The sequence below is a fragment of the Electrona antarctica genome (assembly GCF_951216825.1).
Source record: "Electrona antarctica genome assembly, chromosome: 8".
Taxonomy (NCBI): Eukaryota; Metazoa; Chordata; class Actinopteri; order Myctophiformes; family Myctophidae; genus Electrona; species Electrona antarctica.
In genome coordinates this window covers 24,957,208-24,975,677 of record NC_136789.1, presented here as the reverse complement: position 1 = coordinate 24,975,677, position 18,470 = coordinate 24,957,208, and the positions used below count along the sequence as shown (strand labels likewise).

Sequence of the window (18,470 nt, the reverse complement as noted above, 5' to 3'; positions counted from 1 at the left end):
GCAATGGCGAATCATGTAGACTAAGAATATTCATATAATACTCAATATTATTTAAAGGAGCATTCAGTGATTTGGGTGATTTGGAAAACCACCCAGTCCGCCCCGGTAACAAAATGTGCACATGCACGCTCTACAGTGGGGGGGAAGTGCAACAGGCCAACAGCATGTGCACCAAGGCCCGCCCCCACTCGATCATGATTGGAGGAAGGCCCCTCTCATCCTGATTGGATGAAGGTTTTGCCACCCGCCACCAAAACTAGGGTTTTTTTTACCCCAGGGGCTCACTGGGGACAGGGAGGAACTCCTTATATGGTCAGCACACTCTATAGTAGGGAGGATTATCCAGAAGAAAAAAAATAAGTGATATTTGAATTAAGTCAAATCACTGAATATACCTTTAATATGAGTATTACCAATTTGTAAAGTGTTTTTGGTGTGTTCAGAGTTAGAATGCGGAAGTAAAGCTTACCATTGGGAATCTGATAGTTCAAAACACTAGCCCAGAGTATAGTTCCAAACACTAGCCCAGAGTATAGTTCCAAACATTAGCCCAGAGTCTAGTTCCAAACACTAGCCCAGAGTATAGTTCCAAACACTAGCCCAGAGTATAGTTCCAAACACTAGCCCAGAGTATAGTTCCAAACACTAGCCCAGAGTATAGTTCCAAACACTAGCCCAGAGTATAGTTCCAAACACTAGCCCAGAGTATAGTTCCAAACACTAGCCCAGAGTCTAGTTCCAAACACTAGCCCAGAGTATAGTTCCAAACACTAGCCCAGAGTATAGTTCCAAACACTAGCCCAGAGTATAGTTCCAAACACTAGCCCAGAGTATAGTTCCAAACACTAGCCCAGAGTATAGTTCCAAACATTGAATCTGATAGTTCCAAACACTAGCCCAGAGTATAGTTCCAAACACTAGCCCAGAGTATAGTTCCAAACATTGAATCTGATAGTTCCAAACACTAGCCCAGAGTATAGTTCCAAACATTGAATCTGATAGTTCCAAACACTAGCCCAGAGTATAGTTCCAAACACTAGCCCAGAGTATAGTTCCAAACACTAGCCCAGAGTATAGTTCCAAACACTAGCCCAGAGTATAGTTCCAAACATTGAATCTGATAGTTCCAAACACTAGCCCAGAGTATAGTTCCAAACACTAGCCCAGAGTATAGTTCCAAACACTAGCCCAGAGTATAGTTCCAAACACTAGCCCAGAGTATAGTTCCAAACACTAGCCCAGAGTATAGTTCCAAACACTAGCCCAGAGTATAGTTCCAAACACTAGCCCAGAGTATAGTTCCAAACACTAGCCCAGAGTATAGTTCCAAACACTAGCCCAGAGTATAGTTCCAAACACTAGCCCAGAGTATAGTTCCAAACATTGAATCCTCATAATCTGTGTTGATGAAGCACATGAACGGAGGTGTGTTTCTGAGCCCTCGTTGATGCAACCCTTTCTATCCCACTGGCTGTGGGTAATAGTTATACAGGACTTGGATGGTGTTCTACATACAACCCCCATTAAACAAAGCTAAATAAAGCTTCTTCTATCATGTGTCATGTCCCTTCAACAATCTTGTTTTTGCTGTGTACTTCAAATTTCATTCATGTAAAAGATATACAATGGTATAGGAATTACATTTTCAATTTACAATAGCACAATTGTTTTGTTTGTAGGTTTCAGATATAAAATAAAATAACTGCATTTAAATTACTGACTTTGTAGCTCACAAAAGTGCAAAGTCAAAAGCACATTTATTATAGCTAATTGCCTTTACAACCAAGATACACATCAAAATCACTTTGCTTTTGGTCAGCATCAAACCGAGTCAGACCTAAAGTTGATTCAGTATTAAAAAGTTAGTCATAATTAACTAACGTAAAATATCACTATTACCACAAAGCCAGGCTCACAGCAAAAGGCTAAATGCTGTTCATTTGAAAGAACATGAAAACTGGACTCAAGACATACCTGCTTTATCAACAGGGTTATATTCTACATCAATGTAAATGCCAAACATTCAATTAACTTGCAAAGTGCATTCATAGCTTTCATACCATTGTACTACGTATGTGGAGCAGCATCCTTCATCTTTCAGAATAAAAGTGCTATTCATATATAGCATGTCATGAGTTGTAACCCAGACAATTACGCTTGATAATGCAACCCAGCAATAACTTTGGCATGTTTTATTAGTTGAAATATATTCAAAGATATTGACAATACTACCAATATAGTGTAAAGCAGACATGTGGCAATTGAGTGAGGAAATAGCACTTAGATCATAGTGCACAGCGTACAACACATACCTTTTGTTTTGTTTTTTTACAATGCAAGTAATTCACCGTTTACTTTTACAGATAACCTTATATATGTACACATGACTGTACAGAGAGGACACCATGCTAACAGCTGCACACAGGGTATCTGTGCACTTAAACATACTGTAGCATGTAAATGTCCCTGGAAATAAACTACTGTACCCATAATAATTAGTACATACCAATGGGCTACTCCCAGTGACACACAGTGTCACAAACATTATAGCATTGATTTCCCCCCCCCCCCCTTTAAATAAAATGATCATACTATACATTTCATATTTTTTACAATCAAGTTATAGATACAATTTGTATCAACAAGCAAAAGTCAATTCTAGACATTTGTGGCTTAGTTGTTTGCGGCACTTCAACGGTTAAAATGGGGAATATGAGCCACGGTCCCTGCTTTCATTTCGACCTTTAAAAAGAGGACAAATGCAGTATATAAAACGTGATAACACTGTCTATGACCCAGGTGAGATCACAATGCTTTTCTTTTGTAGTCTAAAGTAATTAAAGTCATTTGTGCAAAAGTGAACAAGTCTGTGGGCAGGACTTGGTGTTAACTGTGCACTAAGCATTTAATTTGGTTAGTACTAGAGAAAAACCTTTGCTACCAGAAGAAAATGGTCAGTGTTACGTCTGTGATTAATGAGTAGCTGGAGTTGGTTACTTTTTGCCGTTCTTGTGTCTTTATTTAAATGCAAATAGCCACCAAATATGGCCTTACACACATTTGCAAATCAGATGCTTCAATTATTGTACAATGATTACCAAAGAGTCAAAACTGGCACTCTGATTTCACCAATGCAATAGACTGCTCCTAATGGTTATCACTTGGGGGAAACAAGTATAAATATCCTCAAAAAATAAATATGTTCACTGAATAGAAGTCTATTTCAGTATAGGTCATCTGAATCAGCAACCATCTTGAATGTGTGTGTGTGTGTGTGTGTGTGTGTGTGTGTGTGTGTGTGTGTGTGTGTGAGAGAGTATGTGTGTGTACCACACTGTACATATGATATACTATATTTTATAAATTACACTGTAGCCTATATTCTTTTCTTTTTTCCATTGTGTTTCTTTAGCAGTCATTTAAAGTTCAACATTCTCAAGAGAATGCAGTGTTAAAAAAATATGGCACGCAAACTTTAAGTCAAATGTCAGAAACAACCTTGACAGCAGTCTTGCAAACCGATTGTTTCACAGGAAGAAACATTTAGGCAGTTTTCTGTAACTTCTCATGAAGACGAGGCCCAATGTGTCCTTGTCTTATTTCATGAAAAACAATGTCAGCTATGCCCAGCTATGGGCAAAAAAAATGACATTCAAATCACATACATAGTTGAATTCTCTTTACATGCGTTATTTGACATTGGTTGTCCTCCAACCATAAAAGGAAAGATACATTTTTTACAAAAACACCCAATGAGACCCAGGCCAGTCTTAAAAGGTAAAACCACACTCAGTTTAAAAGTGTTTCCCCTATAGATATTCGATGTTACATCATCAAGATGTGGTTGGGCCCTGTGCTGCTCCATCGACAATAAACAACAGCCGTTGCAGAATGAGTCTACGCATTTACAACAGTGTCATTTCCACTTTAAAGTAGCTCAACCGGATCCTTACTTTGCTTAACCGTTAACGATCGCCTAGTAATTTTTGGCAGTTGATTCTCAATGGAGCTATACAAAGTAGTAAGTACAGTATATGGGTATGATATGACAGATATTAAACAGGGCTAAATGTCTCCGTTACATTTCTGGCAATACAAGGCATTTGTGTTCAGTAATATAATATACCTCAACTGTTTTAGGGGATAGGAATACCTGAGTCCTGAGTCCTGTGGTATTACCCTTTAAATGCAAAATGACAATTTAACCTGGCATGGCCACTTTTACATGGTGCAACCTTGATGCACCAAGTAAAGCCACTCCAATAGTCTTTATATACTCAATCTCAAAGTTCAGGGCAAGTACATACACACAAAGCATGTCCAAGTTACAATTATCAACTTAAATGTACTACATATAGGATTTTTACTAAATATATACTGCCAAATCAGAGGTGTCTATAGCTGGTAATTTCTGGTTTCCGACTGATATAGTCAGAAAACTGAGATCCCCTGGGACTCTGGGAGGATATCCTGTATTCTTTTATTTTCAAATTTACTACATATATATTGAAAAACAAAGTATTTGTATTAGGCTACCATATTTAACACATCCCAGGTCTTAGGGTTAGCTTAACTAGGAATCTAGCAACTTGTCTGTCAAACTATACTAATGTCCCACTTGTATATAAAAATATAGCACATACTGTCGATTTTAATGGTGATCATTAATGTGCCTTTAGGCAACCAGACTACTGTTATTGCACCTATTTATTATTAGTGTCAAAACAACTGGTGTCATCGGGAAACATGTGCTTGTATTTTTCTTCCAATATTCTTTACACCTTTTGAGATATTTACGTTTTAAACTTAATATTGTCCACAACCTCCGTCGCACCCTATTGGACCTAAAATTCTGAAATGGTAGTTACCAAACTTTGGTAGGTTCAATGTCTCACCACTGAAAATACACCAATTGGCCTCATGTTGGTGCTAAAACGACAATTTTTTATTTCAGAACTGCAAGTTGTAGAAACAACATAACTTCTTTCAAATTCAACTCAAATGTCTTATCAACCGCTGTACACCAAAAATCACTTTGCCTTCTGCCCATAGGCTGAGCAATAAATGAAAAAAAGTGCACTTCATTTGTATTAACAAATTTCTGCAGTTCTATACTATGTTGGCAAAATCCGGCCCTATAAGAAATCAGGCTCCAGCCAGATTATTTGAAACATCTTGGCACTTCACTCTCTCTCTCTCTTTAAAACCTGCTCAACCCATGAGATAATAACTGCAATATATTTAGTGTAAGTGGCTGTTACAACAATCTGTATTTGTGCAGAAAGTAATAACTAATTCCCCCTGTTTGTCGTAGAGCTGAGTATCACACAATGAAGCTTTAAAACGGTACCATTAAACACAGTACATGAAGCGCCTGTTTGAAACAAACATACCTGTATTACACTTCCGATAGTAGAAAGCATTATCAAAACTATATATATATATATATATATATATATATATATATAATTGAAATCCTAAATGTAGCATCTATAGTGAAATCAGCAAACCGACAACTGTAACTTTCCCGAACACTGATGCAAAGTTTCTACGTTAATCTGATCAATCTTCTGAATTTAAATGCAAGAGTTCTGTAGAATACTGACACTTGACAATTCTCTTTTTTTGGCATCATTTAGCAGCTTATAAATGTCTTTGAAATCATGGCTTATCGTGTGAATTATATGTACATAGATGTGTGCACAGGTATACAAGTCAAATCTCTTTTGGGCTTGTTATGTGCACTAAAAGTTCTACCAAAATAGTTTTGTGAAGTGAGACTGAGAAAATATATCTTTTTTTTTTTAGACACTGAGCTAGTGCTTTACATTTCAAAGGAGGAGGTTCAATGACAAAGATCTTCATTGAATTCCATTATAGACAATGATTAAAGCGTGAGGTCATTCAGATATAAGGCCATTAAATGTCAAAGTTCATGCTCTGAGGTATGCACTTACCTCCCACTGACTCGTCTCGGAAAAATCACTGCACAAAAAAGTCACAAATATTATTTACAGCAGTGGCAGACCTACGCAAATATATCTATAGTTAAAGTGTACCGGTAACACTTTAGAACTAATTCATAATACATTGATAATAACCTGAACAAGAGCTATGTAAAATATATATATACATTTTCATCCAGGTCAAATTTCAAAAGGTAAATGTAGTTTAGTTTAGTTAGTTGTGTGACAGAGGTGCCATGGCTGTAAGCTTGGGTCATGATGAAATTGAATACACATTGGCTTGATAAAAATGAAACACCGCACTATAGATTCTGTATTGATTTTGAGTATTGATTGTTTTCCCATTTGTATAGCAATGCCAAAACTGGCACATCATCTTGCATCTTCAAAATTACATGGATATTAGAAAAATGCATGAAACCTTATGTAAATGATTGTTAATGAATACATTACAGAGCAGCACTTGCTCAGGTTAGATATTATTAATGAGTTATGAATCCGGTTTAAAATCCCATTATCTTGTATCAAATGCACCACATTTAACAAGAATAGATTTTGTGTGTGAAATATCTAAGATTTCGACGTAATTTACTGAGGACAGTTTACTAATATGTTGACTTAATGATTTGAAATCACAATGCTCAGTGCCACTCACCAGACATAAAAAAGATCAACTCCTGAGGGCATGAGATGTTGTGCATACAGCCAACATCAAATAAGTGACTAAAGTTACCATATAGGTCCTTATCTAAATACCTCTGGCTTAAATAGCCAGAGTAGTAACAGGTGACATCTCATTATGTCTACCATTGAAATTATCGTACCATTCCTTCCTTGCTGGATCTCTGCATGTTTGAGATTCTGTTAATGGTTCAATGACACGACCTCAGCTTTGCAACAATTACAGCAGCAAGTTGCTGTGGGTCTGTCAAATGAGGGTTCTTCTCCATGACAGAATGTACAACATAAGCAGGAAAAATGTTGCAGAGGTTACGATATGTTTGATGCTGGTGTTCGGGGATGACGTGCCGTTCTTGATGTTCAGAAATGGATGCATTCTCCCATGGCGAGTTCCAAATTTGCTCCATTTTATCAGGCATGCTACGGACCATCACCCTTTCGCAACATGGCATCAGGCTGTTACTAAGTAGGTACGAGTGATATCCATAGGATTCATTGGCTCCACATGGCAGAGGGTCCCAACTTGCATGTTGCTCGCGGCACAGTGGCGGTCGCCTCTGTTTCATAGGGTTGCTCTCGTATAATCTTGAATCTGATATGCTGTCCATGCGTGTCATGCCAAGAGAGCGTGTAGGCTGTGAGGATAAAGGTGGAAGGACATTCTGTGTTAAGGGATAGTCTCCAGGGCAGCTGGACCTCGCTCCTACTGCAATGTGCTGGATATGTGGTGCAAGATGAGCTATAGACTGTTTACGTAGGCCCTGCTTAGGTTCCTCAGGTCCATAACTCTGAACACTTGCCAGTGCTTCACGATGAAATCCACGGGAGAAAGCTTGAATCCTTGCCTGTGCAGAAGATTGCTGCTGCCCCTTAATGCTCTCCTCTAGGCTACTGTCCATACTGTACTGATCTCCATAAGAGGAAAATGGGTCACTGTTTGATTGGCTGAGGCAAGCTTCATGGCAACGGCTAGGATTTCTGTGATACACACCATGCTCGTGCTCCATGCTACAGAAACTGTCAACATGCATGCTGCTCGTGCTCATATTTGAAAAGTCACTATGGAGAGAGTAATATCCATGGTCACTAACTTGGGAGTCATACTTGGGAAACTGTTCATTGTACGTGATAGAGGCGCCATGGCTGTTGGTAACTAAAATGGGTGGGTAATGTACACTGGACATGTGCTCCAGAGAATTCTGTATGAATTGCATTGATCCTGGCACCGGGCTGCTGGCTGATCTAGTATTCAAGGCCCCCGCTGCATGGCTCTTGCTAGGCTGCATGGTGGGCACACTGAGAGCTGACACAAGGGAAGGCACAAAATTTGTCTCAGGCTTCCTACCAGATGGTGCCTCTTCTGGCTCACAGACCACTGAGCGAATGCTGGGGTCAGACTGACGTTTGGGTGGCACACGTTTAGCCTCAGAGCTGCTTACACCCGCTTGGCCAGCACCACACTTGGCCAAAGCCCCTTCACTCATCGTCTTCACTGCAGACAACTTAGCAAAGGCCCGCAGTTCATCAGCCACAGAGCGCTGAGGCTGGTTCACACGCTCTGGATGGTAGTACTTACACTTGTGTCCATATGTGCACTTTTTCCCTGTTTAAAAGGAAAAGAGTCAAACTAATAGTTACCCAAAGTACCAAATAGTTATACTGACAAATAGCAGGTTATTTAATTAACTTACCATAGGGGCAGGGTTGTTTTTTGTGCTCTGGCACAACGGGACGTTTACGGAGGAAATTCTCTAAGCTTGGGCCATGTCTTCCTAAAGGATCATCAGGGGGCATGAACCTAGAAGACAAAGAGTTTTACTTGTCATTTAAATGCCAGCTTCTTAATGTCAACCCTGCCACACAAATCTCAAACAATTTGTTATAATTTTAAGAGTGACGCTGCCTTGAACATAATGGACTATGATTGCTTACTTGTCATTGACAAATGAGTACATAAGTAGGCGCTCCTCAATGAATTTCTTCCACTCCGGTTTCTCATTTTGCAAGTCCCTGTAGTTGTCATTTGATACAATAATTCCATCAGAATCATAAGCCAGCTTCACTATGAAGCGATCATCATAGCAAACCACTCTCCTTCCCTGAACTCTTCGAGATGGGGTGAACACCAGAATCTTTTCTTTTTCCAACTTGCGTAAAATGTCTTGATCTGTAAGAGATGTTTCAACAGGTTTAATACATCAGTCGTATGTGTAGTCATGGGACACAGATCACGGGGCTCAGTCAATCAATTCAGATTTCAAATAATAAACATCTATTTATTTAACCAATCCCTTGTTTATCCATTGAACATATTCATGTACCGCTGGCTTTACATACTGCATATGCACGTGAGTGTCATGGTTTATAACCAGGGGTGCACACAACTGGGAGTCAAAATGCATGCTGTGATTAATTTTATGTCTCTTATTTTACCCCCTTTTAAGTTGTTTATTAATTATTTCTGTGAACGTAACCATGTGATCCCTTTCTTTGTATCTTAGTTATGTACTCAACCTATTGGTTTTATACCTGTATATAATTTATGTTGTTTGTATGTCTGGCCTCGTGGGGAAAGATGGTGGGTGGGTGGGGAGGATTGGGAAAGGAGTTGTGGGAGAAAATATAAAAACAAAGAGTTGTATTTTCTTTCTGTGAAACTTGCATAATATGATGTCATACTCTTTGAATACAATTTGTTTAAAAAGAAGGGAAAAAATGCATGCTGTGCGGCAGATCAAACGCATGGAGTGGCTTTTGCGTACCAAAAGCTGGGGCCGCTGGGACAGGAATTTACTTCATGAGAATCCTGGCTGTATGCAACATTCCGGTGCATACAGTCAGGCACCCTGGAAGAAGCAAGCCCCATTACGAGCTCTTGTGTCGCATACTAATGTCTATCTATGTCCTGTAAATAAGACTAGTGTTGACTAATCATTACAAGTGGATCTTATTTTTTATTTTTATTTTTTTTAACTACATTTTTATCCCTCGATTTTGTAACCCATTTTTTCACCCCTGTGTCAATTATCTAATGTGATCCTGGGCTCTCTACACACCCTCCGCCAACCTAGTCCCCATATATGGGGGACATGGGGAGAGCAACGGACTTGAACTCATGCTTCCTTCCTGCCTGAGTGTCCAAGTTGCTCCTTTACACGTGACAGGGGGGAGTCCCTGGTTGGACGTAGCGCGTGGAAGGAACACGTTATTCCAACCAGTTCCTTTTCCCCCTCCATCAGGCGCCCTGGCTGGCCAGGGGGAGGCAGTTTGTTTAGAGACCAGGATTACTGCATGTTTTTGTGAGGGTACCGTGGCTCTTATTTTGAAGAGGAAGTCAGTTTCGCTGGTTGCAGGAAGCAGAAGCACTGCATTTCTTTAATAAAAACAACTTTGCTTTACTACCTGTGATAGGGGCATCGGGCCTTGACTGCTCCTTCCTCCAGGCTGGAACAAACACAGTGATGTCTCTGTGTCCTTTCTCCCTGAACCATTCAACAGCCAATTGTATACCACGGCAAGAGAACACTTCTTTGTTTCCATGGCTACAAAACAAAGCAACACAAAACCAACATGTAAATGGTCTACTTTAAAGTACATATAATGAGGATAAAAAAAAATAAGTGCACATCCATTTTCTTTTAAATGCAAGCGCTGAACTTCAAACTACAAAACTTAGGGACAGAATAAAAGTTTGCATACTGTGGGCTGTATTTTGCGTGTCTTAAGTACCAGGTCTTATTACTTAAATTAAGACCTGGAGGCGTGATCAATGCCATTTGGCTATTCTGAGTAGCCAAAGAGCATTGACCACGCCTCCAGGTCTTAAGTTAAGTAATAAGACCTGGTACTTAAGACACGCAAAATACAGCCCTACAGCTCCCTTTTGTATATTTATTTTTGGTACCACCCGAGTGGGGATGAGCGACGTTGCGAGCACACTGCTCTTCTTCAAACTACTTTAAAGAACATACATCAACACAATACCAACTGGTAATGGTCTACTGAAAAGAATATGTGTTAAAAGGAAGTGTCAAACAGCCGCCTAATCCAATACATTCTGACTGAAGTAAAGAAGTATGATTGTGCATAATGTTAGTGTCTTACCTCATCGCCACATTTGACGCATCAACGACGATGGGCCTGAGGTTATCAAAAACATCCACCGATTCTTCTTCCAGGGATGCTTCTGGACTAACTACCTCTTTAACAGAGGGGGTCCAAGTGGATGTTGTGGCTGTACTGATGCTGGCTTGAACTTCAGGCTCTATCTTGTTACCAAGCCTCACCAACTCAGCAAGAATATCATTAATGAGAGCAGCAGCCCCCAGCTTGTGAAGCACAGCCTCTACCTGTTCCCCTGAGTATCCCAACTTCAAGGCAAAGTCCATTTTGGTTTGGTAGTCCCGTTCGCTAGCATGCTTGATCCCCGGCGGTCCATCATTTGTATCATCAACACGGAACTCATGCACAGTGCTACCCTGGCTCTGGGAGAAGCTGGGCCGGTCTAGGCATGGAGAGCGACAGAGCTGTCGGTGAGGTTTCGTGGCAACAAAGGGCTCCCCCCTCCTGTAGCCGCTGTTGCTCACCTGCAGCTGCTGTTGTGCCTGCTCTTCCGACTCGCTATCCGAGCTACTGTCATCCTCAGAGTCGCCACAGCCATGCTGGGCCTCACTTGAGTCAATGGCCTCCTCCCTGCATGGGGGTTTTTCCATTTTGAGCCTCTCCACAATGGACCATGTTGACATCACGTTTGCATAGCCACCTGAGATTTCCACCACATGATTTTTTCAACTCCACAGCAGCCCAGGTGTCATGTTCAGTTGTTGACTTCAGCACTACAAGCGGTCTGTGTAGGGTCAAAGTGATATGGTCTCTCCTCTGTGAGCGGACGGATTCAAAACACTACGTAAACCTGAAAGTACAAAACACAGAAGTACTAATTAGCAATGTAGACCCGCACTCAAAGCAAACATTTTTATTTGTTATGGTTTCATTAAACTAGAAAAGATAATGTAATGGAAATCTGTTGCATTCAGTTACAACATGCACTAATCCTTTCAAACATGCAACAGAACAGATCACAATGTTGCTGCACAATGGCAAGATTGTGGATTAAAAGGAACCTTGATTACGGGCCAGCCAGTGGTTACAATGGCGGGGTGGGGGTCCGTGGAGCACCTAGCACTTGCCTCAAAATGCATCAATAATAGGCTATGATCTATCTTCAAACGGGTAAGGACTTAATAATATAGAGGAAATCTTGAAAAAACAAGAAGGTGGCCGCACACGCCAATAGCCAGAGTGCCAATATTTTATTAGGACAGCAGGTAAGACAAAAATGAATCCAACGTTTCGGCGGTTAAGCCTTCATCAGGGCATTCCCTGATGAAGGCTTAACCGCCGAAACGTTGGATTCTATAGTTTTCTCCCGTGTGCCGACACCGCCACAAGGACTTTGGTGTGCGTATAGCTTTTTGTACAAAGGACTTAATAATAATCATAATTATAATAATAATAATAAGGGAAAGAAGTTCAGTCACACGAGGGACTCGAAAGGGCGAGGTCACGTGCACACATCCGCCTCGTTGACGGCAGACTGCTGGGTGAGCGCTGGCGCTTTGGCATGGAGGGTCAGATCAACATGGAATGAATTCTGTATTGGCTATATAAGGAGCATGTGACGAATCACGAATGTCCCGGGCAAGTGGTCACCTGCCTCAAAATGCATAGCCTATCAATAATAAGCTTTGATCTCTCTTTGAACGGTAAGGACTTAATAATAATAATAATATAGCTTCCCTTCTGTGTAATGCACGTTGCCTAAATGTGCGATTAAACCCACTACCTCAGTATTATTTAATAAGCACACTGTTCTCAATGGTGCATTATGTATGAAGAGAGCTACCACATGTTCCTATTTAATGTTAATCGGTGTGTGTCATGACTTGATTGTTTACTGGGCGGGGCAATTAAGTGACTATGACCTGAGAAGTACAACATGACCTGTACTACTTGCCCGATGGGCAAGTGCCTCTGAGACCAGACTCAGTACATCTCAAAATACATTGGCTACATACGACCTATCTATTCAATCTAGTACCCACAAGTCCCACACTGTACATCATTTGGTGTTCATATATTCAAACCGGTAAGGACTCCTCACTTTTTATCTTCACTTTTTAAGACCTCAGCCAATCGAATCATTGCTATGGGGTACACATGCACACACAAAGCTGGCCATAGGAGGGGCTTGCGCCCCTCAAAAAAGCTATATGCATACAGTAATAAGCCATAGAAACACAGACCGAACTTGAGAGAAAGAAGATCAAACAATTAACAAATTAGTCCTTTAAATAGCTGATTGGAGACTGTAATTGATGTCACTTCTTTTCTTACGCTGATTGGCTGAAGAAGGGGTTGTCTGTCAACTCTATAGAGCGTCGCAGTCCCGCCCCCTATCCTGGACCAGGAAATGATTCTCCGTTCATTTTCCTCATAGACATTTCAGAAAGTAATTATTTAAAGACGTTTACGCCGCGGACAAAGCCAACTCGAGTCGTGACAAATCATGACAACAAACACAATTTTTTGGGCCGAACAAATAATTAGAAAGAAGAAAAAAACGGGAGGTTACAACACTTTTTTTGTTGTTTTTCTTCTTTGTAATTATTTGTTTGGTCCAAAATATTGTTTGTGTTGTCATGAGTTGTCACGACTCGAGTTGGCTTTGTCCGCGGTGTAACCGTCTTTAAATAAATACTTTATGAAATGTCTATGGGAAAAATGCATTGGGATTCATTTCCTGGTCCATGGTAGGGGGCGGGACTGCGACGCTCTATACTCCCGCAGCCAACCATGCATTAGCAGGGTCCAGACTCCACACAAATTAATGGAAATGCGGTTTCAAGGGGGAGTGGTTAACCAGGCTACGAAAATGGATAGTGTGGATCAGAGGTTCCCAAACTGTGGTGCGTGCAGTGACCCCTTGTGGTGCACGAATGCCTCCTAGATGGTGCGTGGCATGAAAAGGGTAATGCATGGCTGTTTTATCGTCTTATTTAGCAGCACAAACGGCAAAATCCGGTAAACCACTGTTGTAAGGAGATGTATAGAGCAGCTGCGGGAGTATACAGCAGCTGCATGTCTCTCGATGCAGTGACATTCTGTGATTATTTGCCATAATCATATTAAAAAATGTTTCATTTTGGGCCAAATACAACGAGACTTTGCGCTGGGGGGTGCGTCAGCTATAGGTCAGGGGGTGCACAGCCAATAAAGTATGGGGACCGCTGGTGTGGATGATATACTTTATCAATCCTATCTATACAATCATATCATTGGGAAATCATTGGGAGATCTAAAGGTCAAAAGGTCCTTTGACGAATGACTGTGAGCTTTAGTTCTTGACCGTTTCCCATGACCCTCTACCATATTGCCGAATTTCGTGGAAAACTGCCAGAACTGCAAAAAATGGCGGAATCACAAAAAAACATTACAAAAACAACAAGGGGTCTGTGCTCCTTCGGGCTTGACCCCTAATAATAATCAGACTACCTACTCTGTGGGATTTTAATTTGTGCATATATATGTAAACATTTGTAATAAAACTTCTGTGACTAGGATTCATCATTGGGAAAACCAAGCTCTACTTTCCCCCAGCCTGCAAGTAAAATACAACCATTCTAGCTTCAAGAGGCTCAGCCCATTACATGCGTTGCCTAGCAACACAGCCCTGTCATCAGCTAACTCCCTTTTACCAGTCACGACTAACACAAACAGCTCATCATCTCTCTAGGCAGCCAGTAAATGCAGAACATTTTGGCCTACAGTGGAACTCCACACTAAAAGTCTGGAGCCAGCAATCATGCAAACCAAAATTTGCCTCATTTTGGCTACCGATGGTGGTACTGACCAGCGCATGTGCGCACGCACGGTGCATGCACACACGCCGTGCGCACACACACACACACACACACGCACACGCACACGCACACGCACACGCACACACTTCCTAAGAAGACAGACACACGTTCCATTTCCTAAGAAGACAGACATGACATTCTTTATAAATCGAAAGGTCTTGACAGCACCATGGCATATACAATAGCATAAGCTTCTGCCATGTTCAGGTTACATGACACATCTATGAAGAACGGCTAGTCCAATCGTTTTCCCTCCACCTCCACATTCACATGCTTAGACATAGCAAGGCCTCAACACTATCTTTCCACATGCACAGGCTGCACGTGCAGGTCTGTTTCATAGCAACAAGTGAAGCAGGTCCCTTAAGCCCCCCTTGTACAGCTGCCCCCCCCGGTCTGCTGGACAAGGGATAAAGTGACCAATTCTTATTTTTCTTTTGCTAACTAACAATTTAAAATTAGACAAACGGCTAGCCTGTTGGGCTGTTGAAGCAGTTAATGAGAGTGGTTGATAAGCAGTTAATGAGAGTGAACAACAGAGAATGTGTTGTGCAGGTCTTTTTTGTGTACTAAGTGTGTGTAAAGAACAATTTGTTATACGAGATGAGAGACGAGCATATCGGCTATATAGCTTCAATGAAATTGAAGACAAGAACAGTGTTCTAAGGCTTTATCTAAGTCACTCATCTAGGCTGGGATTTAACCATTTGCTTAATTGATTGTTCTTATTTACCCAGGGAAAGCTGCCGTGCACAGATTCTCATTTTCAGAAAACACTACAGACCGACAGTACAACCTGGGAGCTGACCAGCACACTGAGCACACCCCACCCAGTGTCTTATAGCCTACTGCTGGGCACTGAGCAGCTCCACTGTCTGGAGCAGTTAAGGGCTCAGTGCCTTGCTCAAGGGCACTTCAGCAGTGTTGGGTGGAAGGTACGCGGTGGCCATTCACTTCCCCAACCCCACCCAGATATCTCCAGCCGGTCCGGGGAATCAAACCTTTCAGCTAACAAGGGCGCTCCTCTAACATTTAAGCCACCTCTGCCCCCAATAAAAAATAAATTGTTAAAATGTGCTTAATTTGTAGCTAGAAACCCCAAAACATAATGAGAACTTATTGTTTATACAAAGCCATCATCGTGAATACTTTTCCTGATGATGCCAAGATGTTGTGTCTGTCCATATATTTTCAGAGTTTACTTTAGTGTTTAACTGTGTAAATAAACCTGTGGTCCATTTACACACTACACTGTATGTATCGCTGTTCCCAACTGGCACAAGCTTATCGTAGGTGGATTCACTATAACCTACCAGACCTACTATAACCTATCAGGAGAGAGATGTGCCTCATACTGTTTTTTATTTAATTACTTTTAGTGGCTGGATGGGAACCGCAAGGTTGCCAGTTCGAACCCGGGCTGCCCCAGAGTTGTTGGTGCCTTGCATGGTTACCCATTCGCATGGGTGAATGTAATGCATAATCTATGTAAAGAGTCTTGTTAAAGGCGCTATATAAATGCACCATTTACCAACATATGTATTGCCAATTTGCCTATACACACATGTATTAACCAATAATACACAAGAGTGTTATACTGTGTGATATTGGTGTGCTGCGATTGTAACTTAGCATAAGGCTGAGTGCAATACATTAGCACACCAGTGTCAATATCTCACAGAATAGCATTCCAGAGTCCCTCTAATGTATTATTATGACAATACTGCAGTTTCAACAATATTTATTCCATTAAAAGGCCAAATCTACAGGTGGCTCACAACTCCTGTAGATCTGCTATTTTCTGTGAATGTTCCCACCACAATAGGGATGCCAGGGTTCAGGTAGTCTCGTGTTGCCAGACTGTTGCCTCTCGCAACTTTCAAATGTCTCCATCATACAGCCTGGAACAACGGAAGAGCTATCATGAGTAAAGCGGAAGTGGAGCCTCCTCCCCACTTCTGTTTCATCTTTACAGTCGCAAATTTATACAAATTTATCCTAAAATAAATAGAAATCATCTAAGCATACTGTATATAGCTTACGGCTTATACAAAAAATAAACTCTAAAGATAATGTTACATATATATAATATGTAAATATATATTTATATATTGAGTACTCGGATTTCGGAAGGTGTAGTTCCAGACTCTATAGCATTCAGAGATTGTGGAATAGTTGTCCGGCTAGTTGTCTGGTTCAGGTGATGATTAATGTAAAAAAAAAAAAAAAAAAAAGGGGGTATACCAATTTCATCCAATCAGGAGAGACCTCTGACCTCATACAGGAACAGGATTCAGGATAAATAAGTGAAATTTGGAGTGATAAAACAAACAATTAGGCTATATGAGAATTCACCACTATAGCCAAGAATACACAGACTAACTCGACACACACACACACACCTGAAACAGTAGTCCCCAGGTTGAGTATAGTGGTCCCTGCCTCGTGTTACAATCAATTGAAACACCCTGCTATGACTGAAGTATTCCACAAAAATACCTTTAAATGGCAGTGCAAATTCCTTCCCTAGTCTATTACATGTCTATTACATTACACGTGTCTGATTGGGACTTGTGGTGGACTGTATAAGACAGCATCTTCAGACGTTTCTTAATCTCCTTCAAAAGGTACAATCGGCCACTAGAATTGGGCAATATATTGAAGTGACATGAATGAACATCTATTCTGTACGCCCGGGGTGACTGGGTTTTCCTGGTGTTTTGAGGCGAGCCTTCCAGTATTCCAATAGAATATTGTTCGGTGTATAAAAGTGAAGTAGTTTACTGAAGAACCCTAACAAACAGACCAAACGTTGAAGAAATGTACGTTTGTCAGAGATTTGTCTCAAAAACACGCTTTAATGCTAAACGTACGTGTTTTAGTTTTGAGAATGATTGGGTACAACAAGTGAAACCCAGCAGAAAGATGAATGTACCGTTATTATCAAAGCCATGGAGTCAGCCCTTTATGATTCATACGTAACCTTACAAACTGCATGACTGCGCAATTGAACCCGGCCCGTCCCCGATTTAACATTTTTGCCCCCCAGTCCATTAAAATTCGATGGACACGAAATTGGCTGACGGAGATTCAGACTATATATCACAACAGCAGCGTGATAAGTTCATGATGCTGGGCATCACACAAAAACCTGCCATAACCTGCAAGTGATGTCAGCAGCATCATCATCAACCCAATAGGGCTAATGCACTTTTTCCCCCCGATATCCTTGCGATATTTGACACATTTGTGGGATGTGTTGTGACCATTAGATAATTGTCTTTACATCGATATATAGGCCCTGGCTGGACATAACACCTAGCAAACGTTAGCTAGCCATCAGTTAAGCAAATAAATGATCCTTCCTACAATCCTACATCTGTGTTCTCTTTGAATCACAGCCGTACATGTTAGTCAGTGCGCCTAAACCAACCAGCTATTCAGGCCACTCCATCTACTAGAATAGTTAAGATGAGCTAGCCATTTAGCTATAAAGGCCAACTTAACAGCTGACTTTCGATATCCAAAAAGGTAACATTGACATTGATAATGTTATTTAGCTTTAACGTTGGCTAGTTAGCCCTGTGCTAACATTATCGGCAATCTCTGTGAGACTGTGACTTAAACTTAAGTTAAAGTGTGCCCTTGCTTTCAGTTCCCTACAAATGGCAAAACGGGTGATTCTTTCTAAACCTGGTCACCTAGAACGCGTATAATTCCAAAGCACACTTGTGATTTGTAATAACGGTGCGGAATCTGCGGATCCTACCTTGTTGCTGTCATCGTGCTTCCCCTCCGCGACAAACGTTACACTGCTGCCATTTGTGCTGCTGTCGCAGTTTGACCGGGGTTGCCAGATAATAGGATAGAAAAGCGCAACCTAAAGCTCCCGAAATAAATG

General features: G+C 41.0%; 1 protein-coding gene across 1 annotated transcript; it reads right to left on the bottom strand.

Moving 5' to 3' along the window:
- Positions 1-1,669: 1,669 nt before the first annotated feature.
- zc3h12b (zinc finger CCCH-type containing 12B) lies at positions 1,670-18,400 on the bottom strand. Its single transcript, XM_079508128.1, has 6 exons — positions 18,339-18,400; positions 10,752-11,559; positions 10,050-10,189; positions 8,580-8,814; positions 8,339-8,445; positions 1,670-8,250 (listed from the first exon to the last, which is right to left on the bottom strand). Exons 2-6 carry the CDS (start codon positions 11,390-11,392, stop codon positions 6,839-6,841), a joined length of 2,535 nt encoding a protein of 844 aa, XP_079364254.1. The 5' UTR covers positions 11,393-11,559; positions 18,339-18,400; the 3' UTR covers positions 1,670-6,838.
- Between the last annotated feature and the right edge of the window lie 70 nt (positions 18,401-18,470).

Excerpts from the sequence above, each read along its gene's own strand:
- zc3h12b (XM_079508128.1), bottom strand. The coding sequence starts at position 11,392 with ATGTCAACATGGTCCATTGTGGAGAGGCTCAAAATGGAAAAACCCCCA. Across the intron at positions 10,190-10,751 it reads GCGTCAAATGTGGCGATGAG|CCATGGAAACAAAGAAGTGT; the intron begins GTAAGACACTAA and ends TTTGTTTTGTAG. Across the intron at positions 8,251-8,338 it reads AAAACAACCCTGCCCCTATG|GGAAAAAGTGCACATATGGA; the intron begins GTAAGTTAATTA and ends CCTTTTAAACAG.